The sequence below is a fragment of the Microtus pennsylvanicus genome, chromosome 14 (genome assembly GCF_037038515.1).
Source record: "Microtus pennsylvanicus isolate mMicPen1 chromosome 14, mMicPen1.hap1, whole genome shotgun sequence".
In the NCBI taxonomy this organism is placed as follows: domain Eukaryota; kingdom Metazoa; phylum Chordata; class Mammalia; order Rodentia; family Cricetidae; genus Microtus; species Microtus pennsylvanicus.
In genome coordinates this window covers 55,567,040-55,584,527 of record NC_134592.1, presented here as the reverse complement: position 1 = coordinate 55,584,527, position 17,488 = coordinate 55,567,040, and the positions used below count along the sequence as shown (strand labels likewise).

The following is a 17,488-nucleotide window of genomic DNA, read 5'->3' as shown; positions in this document are numbered from 1 at the left end:
TATGCAGGATATCTGATATGTGACCCCTGTGAAAGGGTTGTAACCACAGATTGAGAACCATTGCAATAATCTATTCTTAGCTAAATAAGCACTTATATTTTTCATCCAGATGACTGAACTTCTAACTTGTCACTTTAAGCAGAAGCAAACCAACATTTCCAGAAGATGCATAATATGCCAAGCACTGTATTAGTCACTTCACATGTGCTAGCCTTCCTATCAGCACCAAGAGCTACACTAGCTGTAAAACACAAGTGGGAGGGAAAAATCCCATCCCCAAACTCTAGAAACCAGACAAGGCCTCTTCTCTCTCTCTGCTTAACCCCTCCAGTGCCTACAGACCAAACGTGAGATCAGCAATAAGCCAAAACCATCAGAGGAATTTTTGTTCTGTTTATTTTAAGACAGTCTCACTATGTTGCCCAGGTACTCCCTATAACAGTGTATTCCAGAGCGTCTTAACTTGTAATCCTCCTGCCTCAGCATTGGAAGTGCAGTACCACACCTAGCTAAAATCTATAAATTTAACTAGAATTTTCACTACAGTGGAAGACTAACAATGGATATTTAAATTTTATGTTTTTATATAATAATTTTTTTTTTTTTGGTTTTTCGAGACAGGGTTTCTCTGTAGCTTTGGAGCCTGTCCTGGAACTCGCTCTGTAGACCAGGCTGGTCTCGAACTCACAGAGATCCGCCTGCCTCTGCCTCCCGAGTGCTGGGATTAAAGGCGTGCGCCACCATCGCCCGGCTATATAATAATTTTTAACGGAAAAGAGCCTTGTTGCTTTTTAATAATGAAAGGAATTTTAAAAAAGAAAGAAAAGTGGGCTTAAGAAGGGACCCAGTGGTTAAGAAACACTGGCTGCTCTTCCAGAGGACCTAGAGGTCCAAGTCCCAGCACCCACATGGCAGCTCACAGCTGTCTCTAACTCCACTCCCAGAGTATCCAACACTCCCTTCTGGCTTCCTTGGGCACAAAGCACACATATATTGCATAGACATACATGAAGGCAGAACATCCATACATATGAAAAATCACTGTTTTTTAATGAAAAGCACTAAAGAAGACATCTCCAAAGACTCAAATGTTGAGCACTCTTCCAGACCTCTGCCCTGTGAGGAGGGATCTAGACGAAAGATCACACTAAAGTAACTGTAGAACAGTGGTGCCCACAGGAGACAGGTCATGTCTGGAAACACCATTCCTAAGCGGAACTGCTATTCTATTAGCTGGATGTACATAATTAATTCTCTATAAATACCTGCAATGAACAGCACTTTCGTTGGGTCAAATATGGTTCTGTGTAATTAGCCAAGTAAGTAACCAATTTACTAGTTTTCTCACTGTATTTACTTAAACTCCTACTTATTTTCAAAAAGGATTTTTGGCTCTTCCAACTACAAAAGAGGATACCAATTGGCAGGCCTCTAAGGGTTCAACTTTCTCTCATTCATATTCTTAGAAATCATATTAATCTTATTTTAAATAATGTAACCATTTAAAATACAGAATATTTGACTAAATTTAAATATTGAAGCTGGAATATTGCTCAGCAGCAGAATGCCTGCTAGCAAGCTTGAGCCCCAGGTTCAATTCCTAGCCCTGCAGCAGGAGAGAACTTAAAACCAAGCTTAGATTTGGGGGTCCATCTTTTAGTACGCATTATGACAAGGTCTCAGAACCTAGTATTCTGACACTTTGAACTTGAATATTGTGACAGATTTTTCTGTTCATTCAGCAGTGTCTAGCATACTATATACCTAGGAACAATTCCTCACAGAAAAAGTATTTCAAGATGTGGTTACTGTCTCTATTGGCAAACTGTGTCTGGTTAAGCACCATGGTTAGTGTGGTCTACTCTCAAGGCACAGGTCTGTAAGAATGTCCAACATCTGAACATCCTGAACAGTGTCTTCCCCAGTGACTATTTTTTAAAAAGAGCCCTTAAATAAAGCAAAAAAAAGTTTATTTTCTTTTTAAATATTCTATTCTTAAACTGAGGAAGCTAGTTCTACAAAACGTCTAACGTGTAAAGCTGTAATACATGTCATGTTTCCCAAGTTAGGACACACACACACACAGTGTGACACACAGAACCACAGAAACCACATGTCAAAGGAATATAAAGAAACCAATCCTTAATCAACCAAGGCGGTTAATTTAAGAAATCCCAATCCCCTGCTGTAACTCAGCTCTTTAGTTCTGCATTTGTGCAGTCCACAGCTCGTCTCAAGTGAGTGTCACGTTCCACTCAAGTGTCCAGTTTCAAACCGCCATTATTTTGTAATTCACGATGACTTTGTATGTCTCGGTCCTATCTTTTCAGCCAAATCTTGCTCCAATGACAACTCCAGAATGAAAATAAAATGTTTAAAAACCTCTACCATGTTTAAATGGTTTACATAAACTGGATTTAATTCCTTTCTCATTATACCAGAGGAATAAGAACTTGGGCTAAAGGTACACAGTCATACACGTAGGGAGGATGAAAAACAAATCAGACACACAAAATCTGGACTTCATTTGGACTTCGTCACCTCAATAGAAACATGGCTTACCTTATACTTTCTCATTTGTACGGGGAAAAAAAAGGCAATAAGATCTCTGTTTCCAGAAGATTGCAAAGATCTGTAATAATTCATGTGAAACCCTTTATTGATGGTTAAGCACCACACAGATGTTGGGTGTTATCAGGGGCGTTGGTCAACACACTAAGGAAATATATCCCTGAAACAGACACACCACTAAACTAGCAGTCATTGGGAAGGAGGCTTAAGACGATAAACTTTGATTTAGAATCCAAGCATCTGGGCTCTAAGCTCAGTTATGCTATTAATCTATACATGAACTCTGGCCAACTTAACTTTTCATCTCTAATTTCTTCATCAAGTACAGAACCAAAAGTTCCATAAGTACATTAATTCAGTCCTTACCAACGTTATCTATGACCAAGTATCCAAAACCCTCATTTAACATTCTATCCCAAGCTCATCTCGGTTCGATCTTTGGAAAAACTGAAGTTGAAGACGGCTGACAGCAAGAAAATTTTTAATGAAAACTGACAGTTCTCGCGAATCTTGTTCTCTATATTTAGTTTTTCCTTCTAAAGGACAGCAAATGAAGAACAGGGTGTATTGAGGGTAGGGCGGGTTCCTTTCCCACAAGCTTCAGGAACCACCCACTTCCCAAAGAGGTGTAACTGCTTCCTCCAGGCCCTCACCTGCCAAAAAAACTTGAAAGACTACGGGTTCCACTGCCCGAGCGAGCAGTTTGCTTTCCTTTCCACTTGGGCGGGGATGGCAGTAGTCATCTAGCAAACACACCCTCTAAACACCATTACCCCAACACCAAGTGTCCCTGAAGTCTCACCAAGGACTTAAGTTTCTAGCCTGACGCTCGTTTTTTGTTTTTTGTTTCTTAAGAAAAAGAATTCAGACCACGAACTCAAATGTGGGTCCCTCTGTCTTGGTGCGGCTTGGTTTGTGCCAACTGCCAAGCTGCCCCTTCCCTCGCCGCCCGCCCGCCCGCCCGCCCTCCCGCGCGTGGGCACAGGCGCCGCCGGCCGGCCCTCACTCCCGACCGCGCCAGGTCGCGAGGGCGAACCCGGGGTTCGCTCGCTCGCGGGGTGACGGGCCGGGCAGCGAGGCCGAGGCGTCGCCACTCCCCCCACCCACCCCTCACCCCCTGCGCCCCGGGTCGCTCCTCTCCTCACCGATGACGATGCGCAGGTGCTTGAGGCGGGTCAGCGCGTCCTTCTTGGTGTCCAGCACCTTCTGGGTGGACTTCTTCACGTCCCCGTGCGGCTTCTTAGAGAACATCCTGCGGCCGCCGCGGCCCCTCCCGGCCGGGTCCCCCCGGCCGAGCGCAGGCGGTGGGCGGGGAAGAGGCTTAGCCGCGGCGGCTCATGCGCTCCCCCGCCGCGCGGGCCGCGCTGCCAGGCCCGCCTCGCGCCGCCGCCGCCACCGCCGCTGCAGGGAACCTGCGGCTCCGGCTCCAATATGGCGGATCCGCCCCGCGCGCTGCAGCGACAAGGAGACGCTGAGCGGGGGCCGCCGCCCAGGCCGCGGCCCGGGCCCCACAGCCGCGGAGATGGAGCGCTCCGCCGCGGCGCCACTCCTCGCTTCCCTGAGGCCCCCTTAAGGTTGAAGCTTCTCCTGCAGCTTCAACCGCGCAGAGGCCCAAACCCAGTCGTGTGGGGATGGAGTTTCACGACGCTGCCGTCGGTGGCGAACGGTCCCCCTGGCAACCGCCTTCTGACGTCAAGTGCTCGTGACGTCATGCTAGCGTGAGCTCATGCCTGCCGCTATAATCTCTCGGTTTCCTGTGTTCGCACACAAGGAGAAGGGCAAGAAAGTTAAGGAGGGTGTTCTTTACCGTGTGCTCGCTGTAAACAGCAGTACCTAGAGTTTTGTTTTGAAAAGGTCTTTCATCTCCGCTCTTCTAGTAACTTAAACATCAAAGCAGATGGGCAAGGCCAGCTTAATGCCAGCGCTGAACCCTTGGCTGTGATGTCATCTCACCTTTACTTTCTAATTTGGATTCTCCCTGTGTTTTGCAAAATAATAATCAAAAATGTACTGTGCTTTAGAGATGTGCAGGCGTGTGGTACATCCTTTTCCTTTAAATTACCGTGCAAGTGGATGGCAAGGGCTACGGCTTGTCTGTAGGTTGACCAGTGGGGCTGTTTTACTCTCAAATCTTCAGGCAAGCTTTATTTATTAAAATACAATTAAAATACCACTACAAAGTTCTGCTTTTAGACCTCTTTTTTTAAAAATGTGTCAGAAATGAGGGAAAATTCTTTGTAAATATTAAAACATGAGCTGGGTGGTGGTGGCGCATGCCTTCAATCCCAACATTCAAGAGGCAGAAGCAGGTGGATCTCTGTGAGTTCAAGACCAGCCTGGTCTACAGAGCGAGTTTCGGGACAGGCTCCAAGATATACAGAGAAACCCTGTCTTGAAAAACCAAAAAAAAAAAAATCTATATTTCAATAGTTATTAAAGCATGATTTCTAACTGTATAAACTGACAACATGACCGTTCCATGCCATGGTTAAGGGCAAGGCTTTTTTTGTAGATATGAGAGAACAGTCAGAGGCATCTGGAAGAGTCCGGAGAAGACAGAGAAAGTCTGAGAGAGAAAGAGAAGGACTGAACATGGCCAGGAGAGGAACAGAGCAGAGACTGAAGTAAGAGGACCTAGTTCACTGTGGGTAGCAGGTACCACCCCTGGGTACATGAACCTGATACTGTACATACAAACCATGGGGAACAAGCCAGAAGCATCATTTCTCTCCGTCTCTGTTTCAGTCCCTGCCCCCAGTTTCAAGCCTTAACTTCCCTTCTTAAAGCAGAAATAAACCTTTTCCTCTGCAAGTTGCTTTTGGTCATGGTGTTAATCAATAAAAACCTAACTGGGACAGCCATACAACTGTGAAGTGATTGCTGTGAACACTTTCTAGAATGTTCTTATTAGTATTATATTTGTTCTATATGATAATGCATCGCATCATGACATTTCAGACATACACATCATGGATTACTCTCGCTTCGCCTTTCCTGGATCCCTGTCTTGCCTCCCACTCCCCCATTCCTCTGCCCACTGCCCCTCTCAAATTTTCATGTCTTTTTAATGTGTGTGATCATAAGGAAGCCCACCCTCACTCGGTGGGGAAAAAATGAGAAGAAAAATCTTTTTCCCTAGAGACAAAAACAGCTTCTTATGATTTATTTTTGATTTATGTGCATGAGTGTTTTTCCAGCATGTGTCTAAGTACAGTGTCCATGCAGTGCTCTCAGAGGCCGGAAGAGGATGTCAGGTCCCTTGGAGCTGGATTTAACAAGCCGTCATCAACCACTACGTGGGTGCTGGGAACTGAACCTGCAGGTGCTCTTAATCGCTGAGCCATCTCTCCAGGCCCAGCAAAACCGTCTGTACTATATGATGCTACAGAATAGGATGCCACCACAGAAGAAAGGCAAAAATGGCTGGCATGCCAACTTGGCACAAAATAGCATTTTGTTTGGTGAAATTCTCTATGGCAAGAAATTCCTGCTGTCTTTTTCTGTAGGCTGGTTCTCCAGAAAGATAACTATTCTTGTCCTTTCCAAATTCTCCATCCTGCTGGTTCGACAGACTGTCTGGTAGTTTCCACGCCTTAGTGCTCCAAGGCCAGCGTGTGCCAACCTCCAGCTAGGAGAGAGGGGGACATAGCACCTCTTGCACACTTGTGAGTCCGATGACCTCCAAGAACACCTGAAACATGAACCGTATCACTTATCTTCCACATGACCCAATGCATTTCATTAGGGTTATTTACAGTCTGGGTAAGAGTTTGCTTAAGGAGCCGTGGGCAGCGTACCAGAGACTATGCAGCTGAAGAAAATGTCTCTCCATGTCTCTCCATCCCTCATCCGCCATAAACTGCATATGGATTCTCAGGGAGGCTCAGGGCCCCACAAACTACTTGTTCCACTGCAGCTGTGTGTTGATGGGTCCAATTCTGAGCAAATTTTCAGCAGGTAACCAAGTAACTCACAGAGCTGCTGGGAGTTCAAGAAGGCAACAGCCTACCATAGGCTGGTCAATGTTCCAAACCTATTCCACTTACCAGCTCTTAGAGTCTTTCCTCCCCTTCTCTGTTGGGAGCTGTGCAGCCCAGTTTCAAACCAGCATATGAGAACTTGTCAAACAGGTCTCAGCAAGGACCAGTGGACTTCGGGGTAGTGCAGGATACTGCTGGGGCCTCTCGGCCTGCATGCTCTCTTACCTCTCGTTACGTTGATGATTCTCTTGGTTATTTTTAGTGTCATCTTGTCAGTCATGCATGGGGCAGATGTGATCATTACTGGAACCCTATTTTTTTCTCGAATATTTTCCCTCCAAATTCTTTGGGAGCTGATGCTTCTCAGGTTTCTTGTCTGGGGTGCAGCTGTCACTCCAGACCCCAGGAGCTGTTCTGACTCAGTGCAGACAGGATCGGAGGCAGGTCGTTCCTATTTCTGTAAATATGTTTTGAATGAGATTGTTGTTCCTGAAAATATGTGCCAATGTCAATCACCTTTTAGTTCTGGCTATGGCTGGACTGAGGCGCTTCGCCAGTGTTCCTTGACCCTCTTTAAAGAGCAATATGGGTGTCCCACAACAGCCCAGCATTCAACAGTCAATATCTATTCTCACTGCTTTGGTAAGTTATGATTCTGCAATAACCGCTGGCCACTGAAACAGAAGCTTCTCCTACCAAAGCTGACAGCAGCATATTTATGTGCATAAACCTAGTTATTTAGAAGTAAACTTAATAGTCGCATCCTGTCAATCTAGCAAAGCAACAGTAATTCTCTCCAAAAGGGCTCGGACCTCCCCAGCCACAGGCTTTTGAGTAGATTTACAATGTGGATTTCCTCCTGTGGAGAAGATATCGAATACCAGGAGGAAGCCGGTGGTTACTCTGGAAACAGAATTCCCACTGTTGCAGCAGAGGCCTCAGCTCGCCTGTCCAGTTAGTTTGGTAGCAGTGTCCAGAGCTGAAGAAAGGCTATCGATTGCTATTCTCCCTCCAAAGCATGCATAACACCTTCCAGCACTATGAGAGCTAGGCTGGAGTGGGTGGCTGCCAGCCCAGCTCTAGCTGGATAGCTGCATTAAATGCATTTGGCTGGCTTCAGCAGTGGGCCTCACCATCTACTTCTGATGAACAATCAATAGTAGTGGCAATTGCCTGGATAGTTTGGGGGTCTTGCTTCTAGGCAAGGCTTCATTATATATTTATATATTACATATTATACATATAGTAAATATGGAGATATAATATGCAATATAATATATATGTGATAACTTGTATAGAAATACATAATATAAGCCAGGCAGAAGGTGGCACATGCCTTTAATCCCAGTACTCAGGAGGCAGAGGCAGGCGGATCTCTGTGAGTTTGAGGCCAGCCTGGTCTACAAGAGCTAATTCCAGGACAGGCTCCAAAGTTACAGAGAAATCCTGTCTCAAAAAACAACAACAAAAAAAAGAATACATAATATATATAACAATGCATATTATATATTTATATACTTATATATTTAGAACCTCCAAATTCCCCTATCTCGGCCTCCTCAGGGCTGTAGTTATAGGTATGCAACATCACACTCAGCTATGAAGCCTTTTGTTTATTTTGTATTTATTTCTATGCATATGTGCATGTGTGGAGGTCAGAGCACAATTGATGGGAGTCACTTCCTTCCTTCCACTATGTAAACTCTAGTGATTAAATTCAGTTCACCAGGCTTGGCTTACCTTCTGAGCCATCTTGTTGGCCCTGGGACATTTCATGGCATGAAAGATACTTGGCAGTATCAGATGGGAAAAAAACCAAATACATGGTTCAGTCCCTAACAATACAAAAAAAATGTGGATACAAAATGAAAATGTGTACACTATTAAATTTTGAGAGACATTGTATTTGTAAAATAATTAGAAATAAAAGTGGAAATACTCCTAAATAGTGGTTATATTTACAAAGTAGAATTGCAAGTATTTTTAATTTTCTTTTTTAATATTTTCCTCAGTTTCTATTTTCTTTACAAAAAGTATATGCTGTTTTTATAAAAAACATTTTAAGGGGGCTGGAGAAATGGCTCAGAGGTTAAGAGCACTGACTGCTCTTCCAGAGGTCCTGAGTTCAATACCCAGCAACCACATGGTGGCCCACAGCCATCTATAGTGAGACCTGGCGCCCCCTTCTGGCATGCGGGCACACATGGAAGGAATGTTGTACACATAATAAATAAATAGATCTTTAAAAAAAATTTAACAAAGAAAATCTAGTGCACTCATCTTATGTGTACACATAGCATGTGTATGTGCTCACATGCTATGGAGACAGGTCAGCAGTGAGTGTCTTCCTCAATTACTCTTCACCATTTTTTTATTTATTTATTTGCTTATTATGAGGCAGGATCTCATTACGTCATCCTGGCTGGCCTTGAACTCCCAGAGATCCACCTGGCTCTGCCTTCCAACTGCTGGGATTAAAAGGCATTCACAACCACACCTGGCCTCCACCTTATTTTTTTTTAAATATTTATTGTCATTGTTTTTAATTATAAGCGTGTGTGTGTGCATAGTGGTGTGCACACATGTGCACAGGTGCCAGAGGTGTTGGATCCTCTGGTGCTGGAGCTATAGGGGTTTCTGAACATCAGACATGGGTGTTGGATGAACTGAGGCCGCATGCAGGAGCAGTACATGTTCTTAATCACTGAGCCATCTCTCCACGTCATCTCCCTTCTTCTGGAGACAGTGTTTTTCACTGAACCTGGAGCTCACTGATTTAACCAGACTGGCTGGCCAGAAAGCCCCAGGATCCTCCTGAGCCCACCTCCCAGCCCTGGGATTACAGGCACACGCTGATCTGCTGGGCTTTCCTAGATGGGTTCAGGCACTGGACTCTGGTCCTGGTACTTGTACAGTAAGCACTTAAATGACTGAGAGTTCCCCTAGTCCCCAGCATCCCAAATTTAAACTTAACAACAAGTTAGGATGGACATATATAAGAGGAGAAACTGCTTAAAAATAAGTAGTGCTTAAAAAAAACTGTATATCCCATTGCAGCGTGGACCAACTGTTTATTGATTTTACAATTAGATAATGGATTAAGTGTGATGGCATGCACTTGTCATCCTAACACCAAGGAGGCTGAGGCAAGGATTGGCATGAGTTTGAGGCCGTCTTGGGCTTAAGATGGAGAACTTGTCTTAAAAGCTATATGACAGCAGCAACAACAACAATCACGGAAGGATGTGGCGACTCATGCCTGCAAGTCCAGAATGGGGGAGACATCTTGGCTACATAGAATGTTCTAGGCTAGATTGGGCCGTGTAAGACCCTGCTTCAAAACAGGGAAGAGGGGAGGAAAAACAGAGAGGAACAGAACCTGGATTATTAACTGATAGATAGCAGGTAGTCTTAAATTATTAGGCATTCTAGAATCCCATGTCTCTGTCTCTGCCTAAATTTCTTTTCTGAGATAAAAATTTCCCTTTACAATCAGGGACTCTGATTTTCTTTAAAAACAGCCATTCAGGACCGGCAAGATGGCTGAGTAGGTAAGGACACTTGCTGCCAAACATGACAGGCAACATGAGTTCAATCCCCAGGGCCCACATGGTGGAAGGAGAAAGCCCATTTCCTTCAGCTGTCCTATGACCTCCACGTGTGTGCTGGTGTGTGTGTGTGTGTGTTCTCACATAAATAAATTTAAACAAAAAATTTAAAACCTACCCAAATTCAGTATTTAATTTATTAACCTTTGTCATCTTTCACATTTTTAGAGCAATAGAGAAAATCTAATATACCAATTTTAAACGAAACGAATTAATATGTATTTATATTAATAACTAATATGAATATAAACTCTCAGGCTGGAGATGGAGCTGGTTGGTAGGATGCTTGGGTGACATGGTGACCCAGACCTGTAATCCCAGCACTGTGCGGGTAGAGGCAGGAGGATCAGTAGTTCATGGTCATCCTCAACTACACATGGAGTTAGAGGTGAGCCTGGGACTGTCTACAAATAAACAAGTAAATAGAAACTCTTTAAATACAAGATGTGTCTTTAAAAGTGTTGCTTCTGCCCTCATAACTCACCTTTCCCTGGTTGGGTAGACAGTGCTAATGCTAACACGTTTTCAAGAAACAAACCAGGATCATCTTTTTAAAATTGTATCTGTAAGCGTGTGGTGTGTGTACATGTTACTGTGAGTGTGAAAACACATGTTCAAATGCAGGCCAGAGGTTGATCTCAGGGGTCGTCTATCACTTTCCACTTTACAGCTCACCGATTGGCTAGGTGGGCTGGCCATTGTTCTCCCAGGATCCTTCTGTCCCTATCCCACTCCCAGCACTGGGTTCTAAGCATAAGACCAGACCCAATGTTTATTGCTTTCACGTGGGCACCGGGGATCTGAACTTGGGTTCCCACACTTGTATGTTGAGCACTAGCCATCTTCCTAGCCTCCTCCCCCCAAATAGAATCTTCTTGAGACTTCTTTTCCCCTCGTGTCTGATCAAACCAAGTCCTGAAGATCCCACTACCCACAAAGACTTTGTTTAAACCATTTCCACTCACTGTGCCCTTGTGGTTGGCCTTGAACTCCTAGACTTCCTGCCTCCATCTTCTGAATCACAGACACGGCCCCACCACACCTGGTTTATGTGGTGATGGGAAACCACCAGAGGGCTTTTTGGATACTCAATAGAATTTAGGGAAATCCACTCCTTTTAAAGTAAAATTAAAAACTAAAATAGTACCAACAGTCTTTCCTCTTTGGAATCAATATGTGATTGTCTAGGGGCAGGGAATGTAGCTCAGGGGTATAGAATCTGCCATGCTAAAGAAAACACACCACACACACTCACACACACACACTCACACAAGTGCACACACACGCACACAAGTGCACACACACAGTCACACACACACTCACACACACACTCACACAAGTGCACACACACACAGTCACACACACACTCACACACACACACTCACACAAGTGCACACACACACAGTCACACACACACTCACACACTCACACAAGTGCACACACACACAATGGATGTACAGGTATCAGCACTTATCATCCTGGGGCACAGTCTATGGATATTTAGGCAATGCACAGCATTTCTGATCAAAAACCCACACTGTCCTACAGACTTCGGAGAAACTAAGACTAAATCCAGCTAGCTTTATACTTTGTTTCTACTTCAACATGATCAGGGGCTTCACGCTGACCTAGAAGACACAGAGAAAGCAGAGCTAGTTTCTGGTCTTCCTGAATGTGGAAATGAAAACAAAAAAGGAAAAGCACAGAAGCAGATACATTGATTGTGGCGAACAAATATTGGTGGCTTGCGTGTGTGCTTTTCTGAGAGCCACACCTTGTGCTTGGAAAGCTATCCCTCTCTGTGCCATTTGAGCTCACTCCACTGCCCTGCTTTTATTCAGTAGTCTACGAAGCCTGAGTAGGACTTTGGTGTTAGGAATGAGCGCATGGGGGTGGGGAGGAGGTCAGTCCAGTGAAACGCCTTCCTACACTACTGGAAAGAAGGAATCATTTTCCTAAGGAACTGAGTGTGAGGAAGATGGGTCTACTGGATGTTAACTTAAGTACTATGATCGTTTATGTCAACTAAAGTCCTTGTTTGCCTAACGCAGTTTCAGTCAATTTATGTTGGGCATGTGGAAGACAGGGGACAACTTATAGGAGCCAGTTCTCTTCTTCTACCGTGTGGGTCTAGAGATACAACTCTGGTTGTCCAGCTTGGTGGCAAGCACCTCTTCCCTCTGAGTCATCGGACCTGCCCTGACTTCTACATTCAAAGCTATGCTAGGGCCTAGAGAGACACATCAACAGTTAAGAGCATTTACAGTTCCCAGTGCCAATTTGACAACCCCCAACTGCCTGTAACTCCCATTCCGGGAGATCTGACACCCTCTTCTGGGATCCTCAGGCACCAGGCGTACAAGAGGTGCACATATACACGTAAAGACAAAACACTCATGCACATAAATCAATTTTTTAATCTTATAGACCAAACCTAAAAACAATATTATGGGGCTGGAGCTATTGCTTAATGGTTAAGATGATCATGTATTGTTCTTGCGGTGGACTCAAGTTCAGTTCACTGCACCCAGACTAGGCAGCTCACAAGTGCTCGTAACTCTACCTGCAGAGGATGCCCCTGACCTCCTCAGGCACATGCACACATAAACACATAAATAAATCATAAAAATAATTTAAAGAGATTTTGCTACAATGTATAGGAATTAGTAATTTAAATGGGGGCGGGGAGCAATGAGAAGGAATCAAAATGCTATTAGGGGCCACAGTGGCCTGAGCGCCAGGCTCTTGACTTTCGGAGACAGCTTCAACTGCTGTAGCCTCGGCTAGGGCCTCTCTTTCTCTAGAGAGTGAGCACTTTGTCACCTCTCCTCCAGCTTGGTGAGGCAGGACTGAGAGAGGACCAAAGTGAGGAGGCTGCGAGGAACAGCGGGGGCACCCGGCAGGGCTGGGACCATCAAGAGACACATCCTGGGCACTGGGGAATGACTAGCCAACACAGTGGACCAGACCAGGTCCTAAAAGGGCCCAGGCATGACGGGTTGTCTCGGCCCAGCCAGAAGTGAGCTGAGTAGATGGTGGAGCGGTGGGAGGGAAAGAAGCGAGCAGATAGGTGGTGGAGAAAGGGAAGACGAGTGATTTGCACGCTACAAAGTGAGGCAGAACAGGAAAGGCAAAGGCGGTGGCTCTTCTTGTTCCTCCGGCAAAGATGAATTACACTACCCATCGATAGAGCCAAGCGCTAGTGGGCCTATGTCGTCTTCCTTTGAGGAACCCAACCACTGTACGAATCACTGTATGCAATCCCCAGAGCTGCATCCTAGCCCAGGAAGAAGAGCAGAGCCTGCAGAACGGAGACCCACGACTGACTGGACATGTCTGCTGTGTTGGCCTATCTGCTGATCTCTCTAGTTGGTTGTGGTGGCGGCTCAACCACGAGACTGGATGACTCTTACGTTGAATTACAGTTTTACTGTGCTGTGTCTAACTTTGGCCAGAGATTTATTTCCTTAGGAAGTGTCAGGTTGGACAAATACTTGGAAGACACCCAAGAGCCCTACCCAGTGTACGGCCCGCCCATAGCATAAGCCACTACACTGTGCAATTATGTATGGGGTGGGGAGGTGTGAGAGAAAGAAGGGGAACAGCCTGGGCACCATGAAAATAGGTGGATCTGGAGACTCAGGGGTGGAGAGGAAGAGCCTGACATGAGTAGCCTGTGAAGTCACCTGAGGTGAAGTCCCAGCCCATGCTGACGCTGAGAGCCATGTCTTGGTCTATGACCAAGCAACAGCAGGGGTCTGTGTCGATGTTCATAACCCACGTTACTATCAAAGTCCATGTGGAGGTCCCTGGTCTTGATTGCAGCTTGAGACCATGTCGCTATCCAAGGGCTGCACAGAATTGGCCCTGCCCCTCACCAACTGAGTCACTTGGGAGAGTGGGCCCTGCACCTTGCCTGGGTAGCACGGCAGAGCTGGCCCTGGTGATGTGTGTGGTGAGCCATACTGAGGGCGTGGAAGAAGAACTGCCTCACCCCTTGCTGCCTATGGCACTGGGTGAGCTCACAATGCTGGAGAGCTCCCCCTGGTGGTAAGGATGCTGGAAAGCTGACCAACTCAGCTACGACCCAGGCCGGGACCCAGGGCTGTGAGTTGGCCCATCCCAACATCCCCTCATCTGTGAACAGCTAGAGCGCATGAAGGGGATTGTCTGCAGATCCAAAAGCTTCAGATCTCTGCGACACAGGGCGACAACAGGATATGCAAGAGGAGTTCCCATGAGGATCCAGTATTGATAGTGTAGCAGAAGCCAGAGGTCTCGAACCGGCCCAATGACATTTGCAAGTAAAGATGAAAGGACAAAAGCATATGCTAAAAAAATAAATAAATAAATAAAAATAAAAATAAAAAAAGTGTATGCTGTGTGACTCACTGTGACACGCTACAGCTGACACAATGAGGCTTTGTTTTTGTCTCTTTTTAATTTAATTTTATTTTATTTTGGGGGTGGAGTTGCAAGGATAGATGACAGATAAGAAGGGACAGGGAGATGAGTGGGATTGGGGTGCATGATGTGAAATCCACAAAGAATCAATAGAACCTTTAAAAGGCGGGGAGGGGGTACTTGAAAGCAATTGTGCAAGCCCCATGTAATGGCTGTTGTTCCTATAAACCCAGATCTTGGGAGACTGAGGCAGGAGAACTGGTACAAGCTCCAGGTCAGCCTGGGTTTTGTGGTGAATACCAAGCTACACAGCAAGTTTCTGTAACTTCCCTAAAAGAACCCAGACCCTGCCTGCCTCCCAGAATTTGGAACTCCATCTGAAGTCCTCTCCAGTGACGTTCACCACCCTTGACTCTGCCCAGCAGTCATTCTGCCTTACATGGTGTTAGACAACCATCTCGACAGAAGGATAAACTCTAAGAAGTTTTCCTGTGTTTCACAATTCAAGGTTCTCGCTCTTCCCCTCTCCCCCTTTCCCATCTCCCTCTCTCCCTCCCCAGCCTCTCCCTTCTCGATGCTGGCTGTGTAGTAGAGACTCAGTCTGCAGGTATGCAAAGGCTATGTAAGCAGTAGGAACTGCTGACTCAATTTATGCAAATATATCTGAGCTGTCATTTTCTTTGATGTCAGCTCCATAATGACAGTGTTGTTGCCTAAGGCTAACACCAGAGGGGAGAGATGATGGTGGGCAGCAGAAAAAATGGGAAACCGCGCTTAATAACAGCAAGCCAAATTGTCAGAACGGTGGATGCTTTGCAAGCTGGAAGCACACCGAAATATATTCTCTGCTTTCCTTATATTTAAGAAAATGTTGGGGGGTTCAGTGCTAGGGGCGTCAAACCCACAACTTGACAAGTGCTGGGTAAGTGTTAATTACTAAGCTACATATCCAGTCTCGTATTTTTTAAGATTTATTTATTTGTTTGTTTTATGCATATTATTGCTGTGTCTCCATTACGCCAGAAGAAGGCATCAGACCCCACTGTAGCGGGAGTCACCATGCGTTACCAGGAATTGAACTCAGGACTCTGGAATAGCAGCCAGTACTCTTAACCGCTGAGCCACCTCTTCAGTCCCAGGCTCGTATATTTAATGTTTGATTTTTATCTGTGTCGGTTGTGAGACCACTTCTATGCCTTTGACTAAGACCAAGTGTAGTACCAAGTGAGGGAAATTCAATTATTATTAAAATCTTAACATATTTGTGCCTGATATATGGTTGAGGTAAGAACGAAGTTCAGAGGATAGGGAAAAAAAGACAAGGAGACTATATCTTTTAAACACTGAAGTATAAATTTTGCTGTTCACCAGAGATGGCAGGATGATAAGCTTTTTTTTTTTTTGATTTTTCGAGACAGGGTTTCTCCATAGCTTTTGGTTCCTGTCTTGGAACTAGCTCTTGTAGACCAGGCTGGCCTCGAACTCACAGAGATCCGCCTGCCTCTGCCTCCCGAGTGCTGGGATTAAAGGCGTGCGCCACCACCGTCGGCGATAAACCTTTTTGAGACAGAATATTCTGTATACCACACCAGCTTCAAACTTGCTTCCAGATAAGGATGACCTTGAACTGATCTTGCTTCTAAGTCGTGAGTGCCAGAATTACAAGCACTCACCACCACCACTACACTCTGTTTTATGCCCTGCTAGGCTGAAGCCAGGGACACATGAGTGTTAGGCGAGCCCTCTACCAACAGAGCTACATTTCCAACCCCTCTGAAAGTCTTTTCTAAATAAAAGTATTTGTTAGAGCCGGGCGATGGTGGCGCACGCCTTTAATCCCAGCACTCGGGAGGCAGAGGCATGCGGATCTCTGTGAGTTCGAGACCAGCCTGGTCTACAGAGCTAGTTCCAGGAGAGGCTCCAAAGCCACAGAGAAACCCTGTCTCGAAAAAGCAAAAAAAAAAAAAAAAAGTATTTGTTAGAAAAGTATCATTGTTGTGCCCCCAATTCTTTAATTTTCAAATAGAAGATAGCTAGATTCTTTTTCTCTCCTTCCTTCCTTCCTTCCTTCCTTCCTTCTTTCTTTCTTTCTTTCTTTCTTTCTTTCTTTCTTTCTTTCTTTCTTTCTTTCTTTCTTTCTTGTTGTTTTTGAGACAGGGTTTTTCTCTGTTTCTTTAGAGCAGCATATTCTGGAGCTTGCCCTGTAGACCAGGTTGGCCTCAAAATCACAAAGATCTGCCTGCCTCTGTCTCCCGAGTACTGGGATTAAAGGCGTGTGCCACTGCCACCTAGCAATAGCTAGATTCTTATGAGGATACCATTTTTTGCTTGAAGTGTGTGGAAAAAAAAACAAACCTGGTTCCAGGTTTCTATGAAATCAGATATATTTTGATCAGTTCTTTTCAAACCCCTGTGACCATCTCACTGAAAGTTTCGAAACAGCAGCTTTGTGAAGATGGGTTGCACTAGGGAATATGAAGGCAAACCTTCTCTGCTCTCTACGACAAAATTCTACACCTTAAATAAATCTTTTAGCTGGGCGGTGGTGGCGCACACGTTTAATCCCAGCACTCGGGAGGCAGAGGCAGGCGAATCTCTGGGAGTTCGAGGCCAGTCTGGTCTACAAGAGCTAGTTCTGGGACAGGCTCCAAAGCTACAGAGAAACCTTGTCTCGAAAAACCAAAAAAAAAAAGTAATACCAAATAATCATAGTCTTCAGAAAATCCTTTAAATATTGGAAGCCTATCATGGTCATTAAGATTTTCCAAATTCTTTGTTTGTTTTTCCTGAGACAGGGTTTCTCCATAGCTTTTGATTCCTGTCCTGGAACTAGCTCTTGTAGACCAGGCTGGCCTCGAACTCACAGAGATCCGCCTGCCTCTGCCTCCTGAGTGCTGAGATTAAAGGCGTGCGCCACCACCACCC

At 45.3% G+C, this 17,488-nt stretch overlaps 1 protein-coding gene across 6 annotated transcripts in view; it reads right to left on the bottom strand.

Annotated features, from left to right (window-relative positions):
• Ralgapa1 (Ral GTPase activating protein catalytic subunit alpha 1) overlaps positions 1–3,958 on the bottom strand; it is a 214,732-nt gene extending 210,774 nt beyond the window's left edge. For all 6 annotated transcript variants that reach the window (XM_075948111.1, XM_075948110.1, XM_075948115.1 and 3 more), the window contains exon 1: positions 3,717–3,958. In XM_075948111.1, the coding sequence (XP_075804226.1) occupies positions 3,717–3,822 (106 nt within the window). In that variant the 5' untranslated portion in view covers positions 3,823–3,958. The remainder of the gene's footprint in view (positions 1–3,716) is intronic.
• Positions 3,959–17,488: the final 13,530 nt, after the last annotated feature.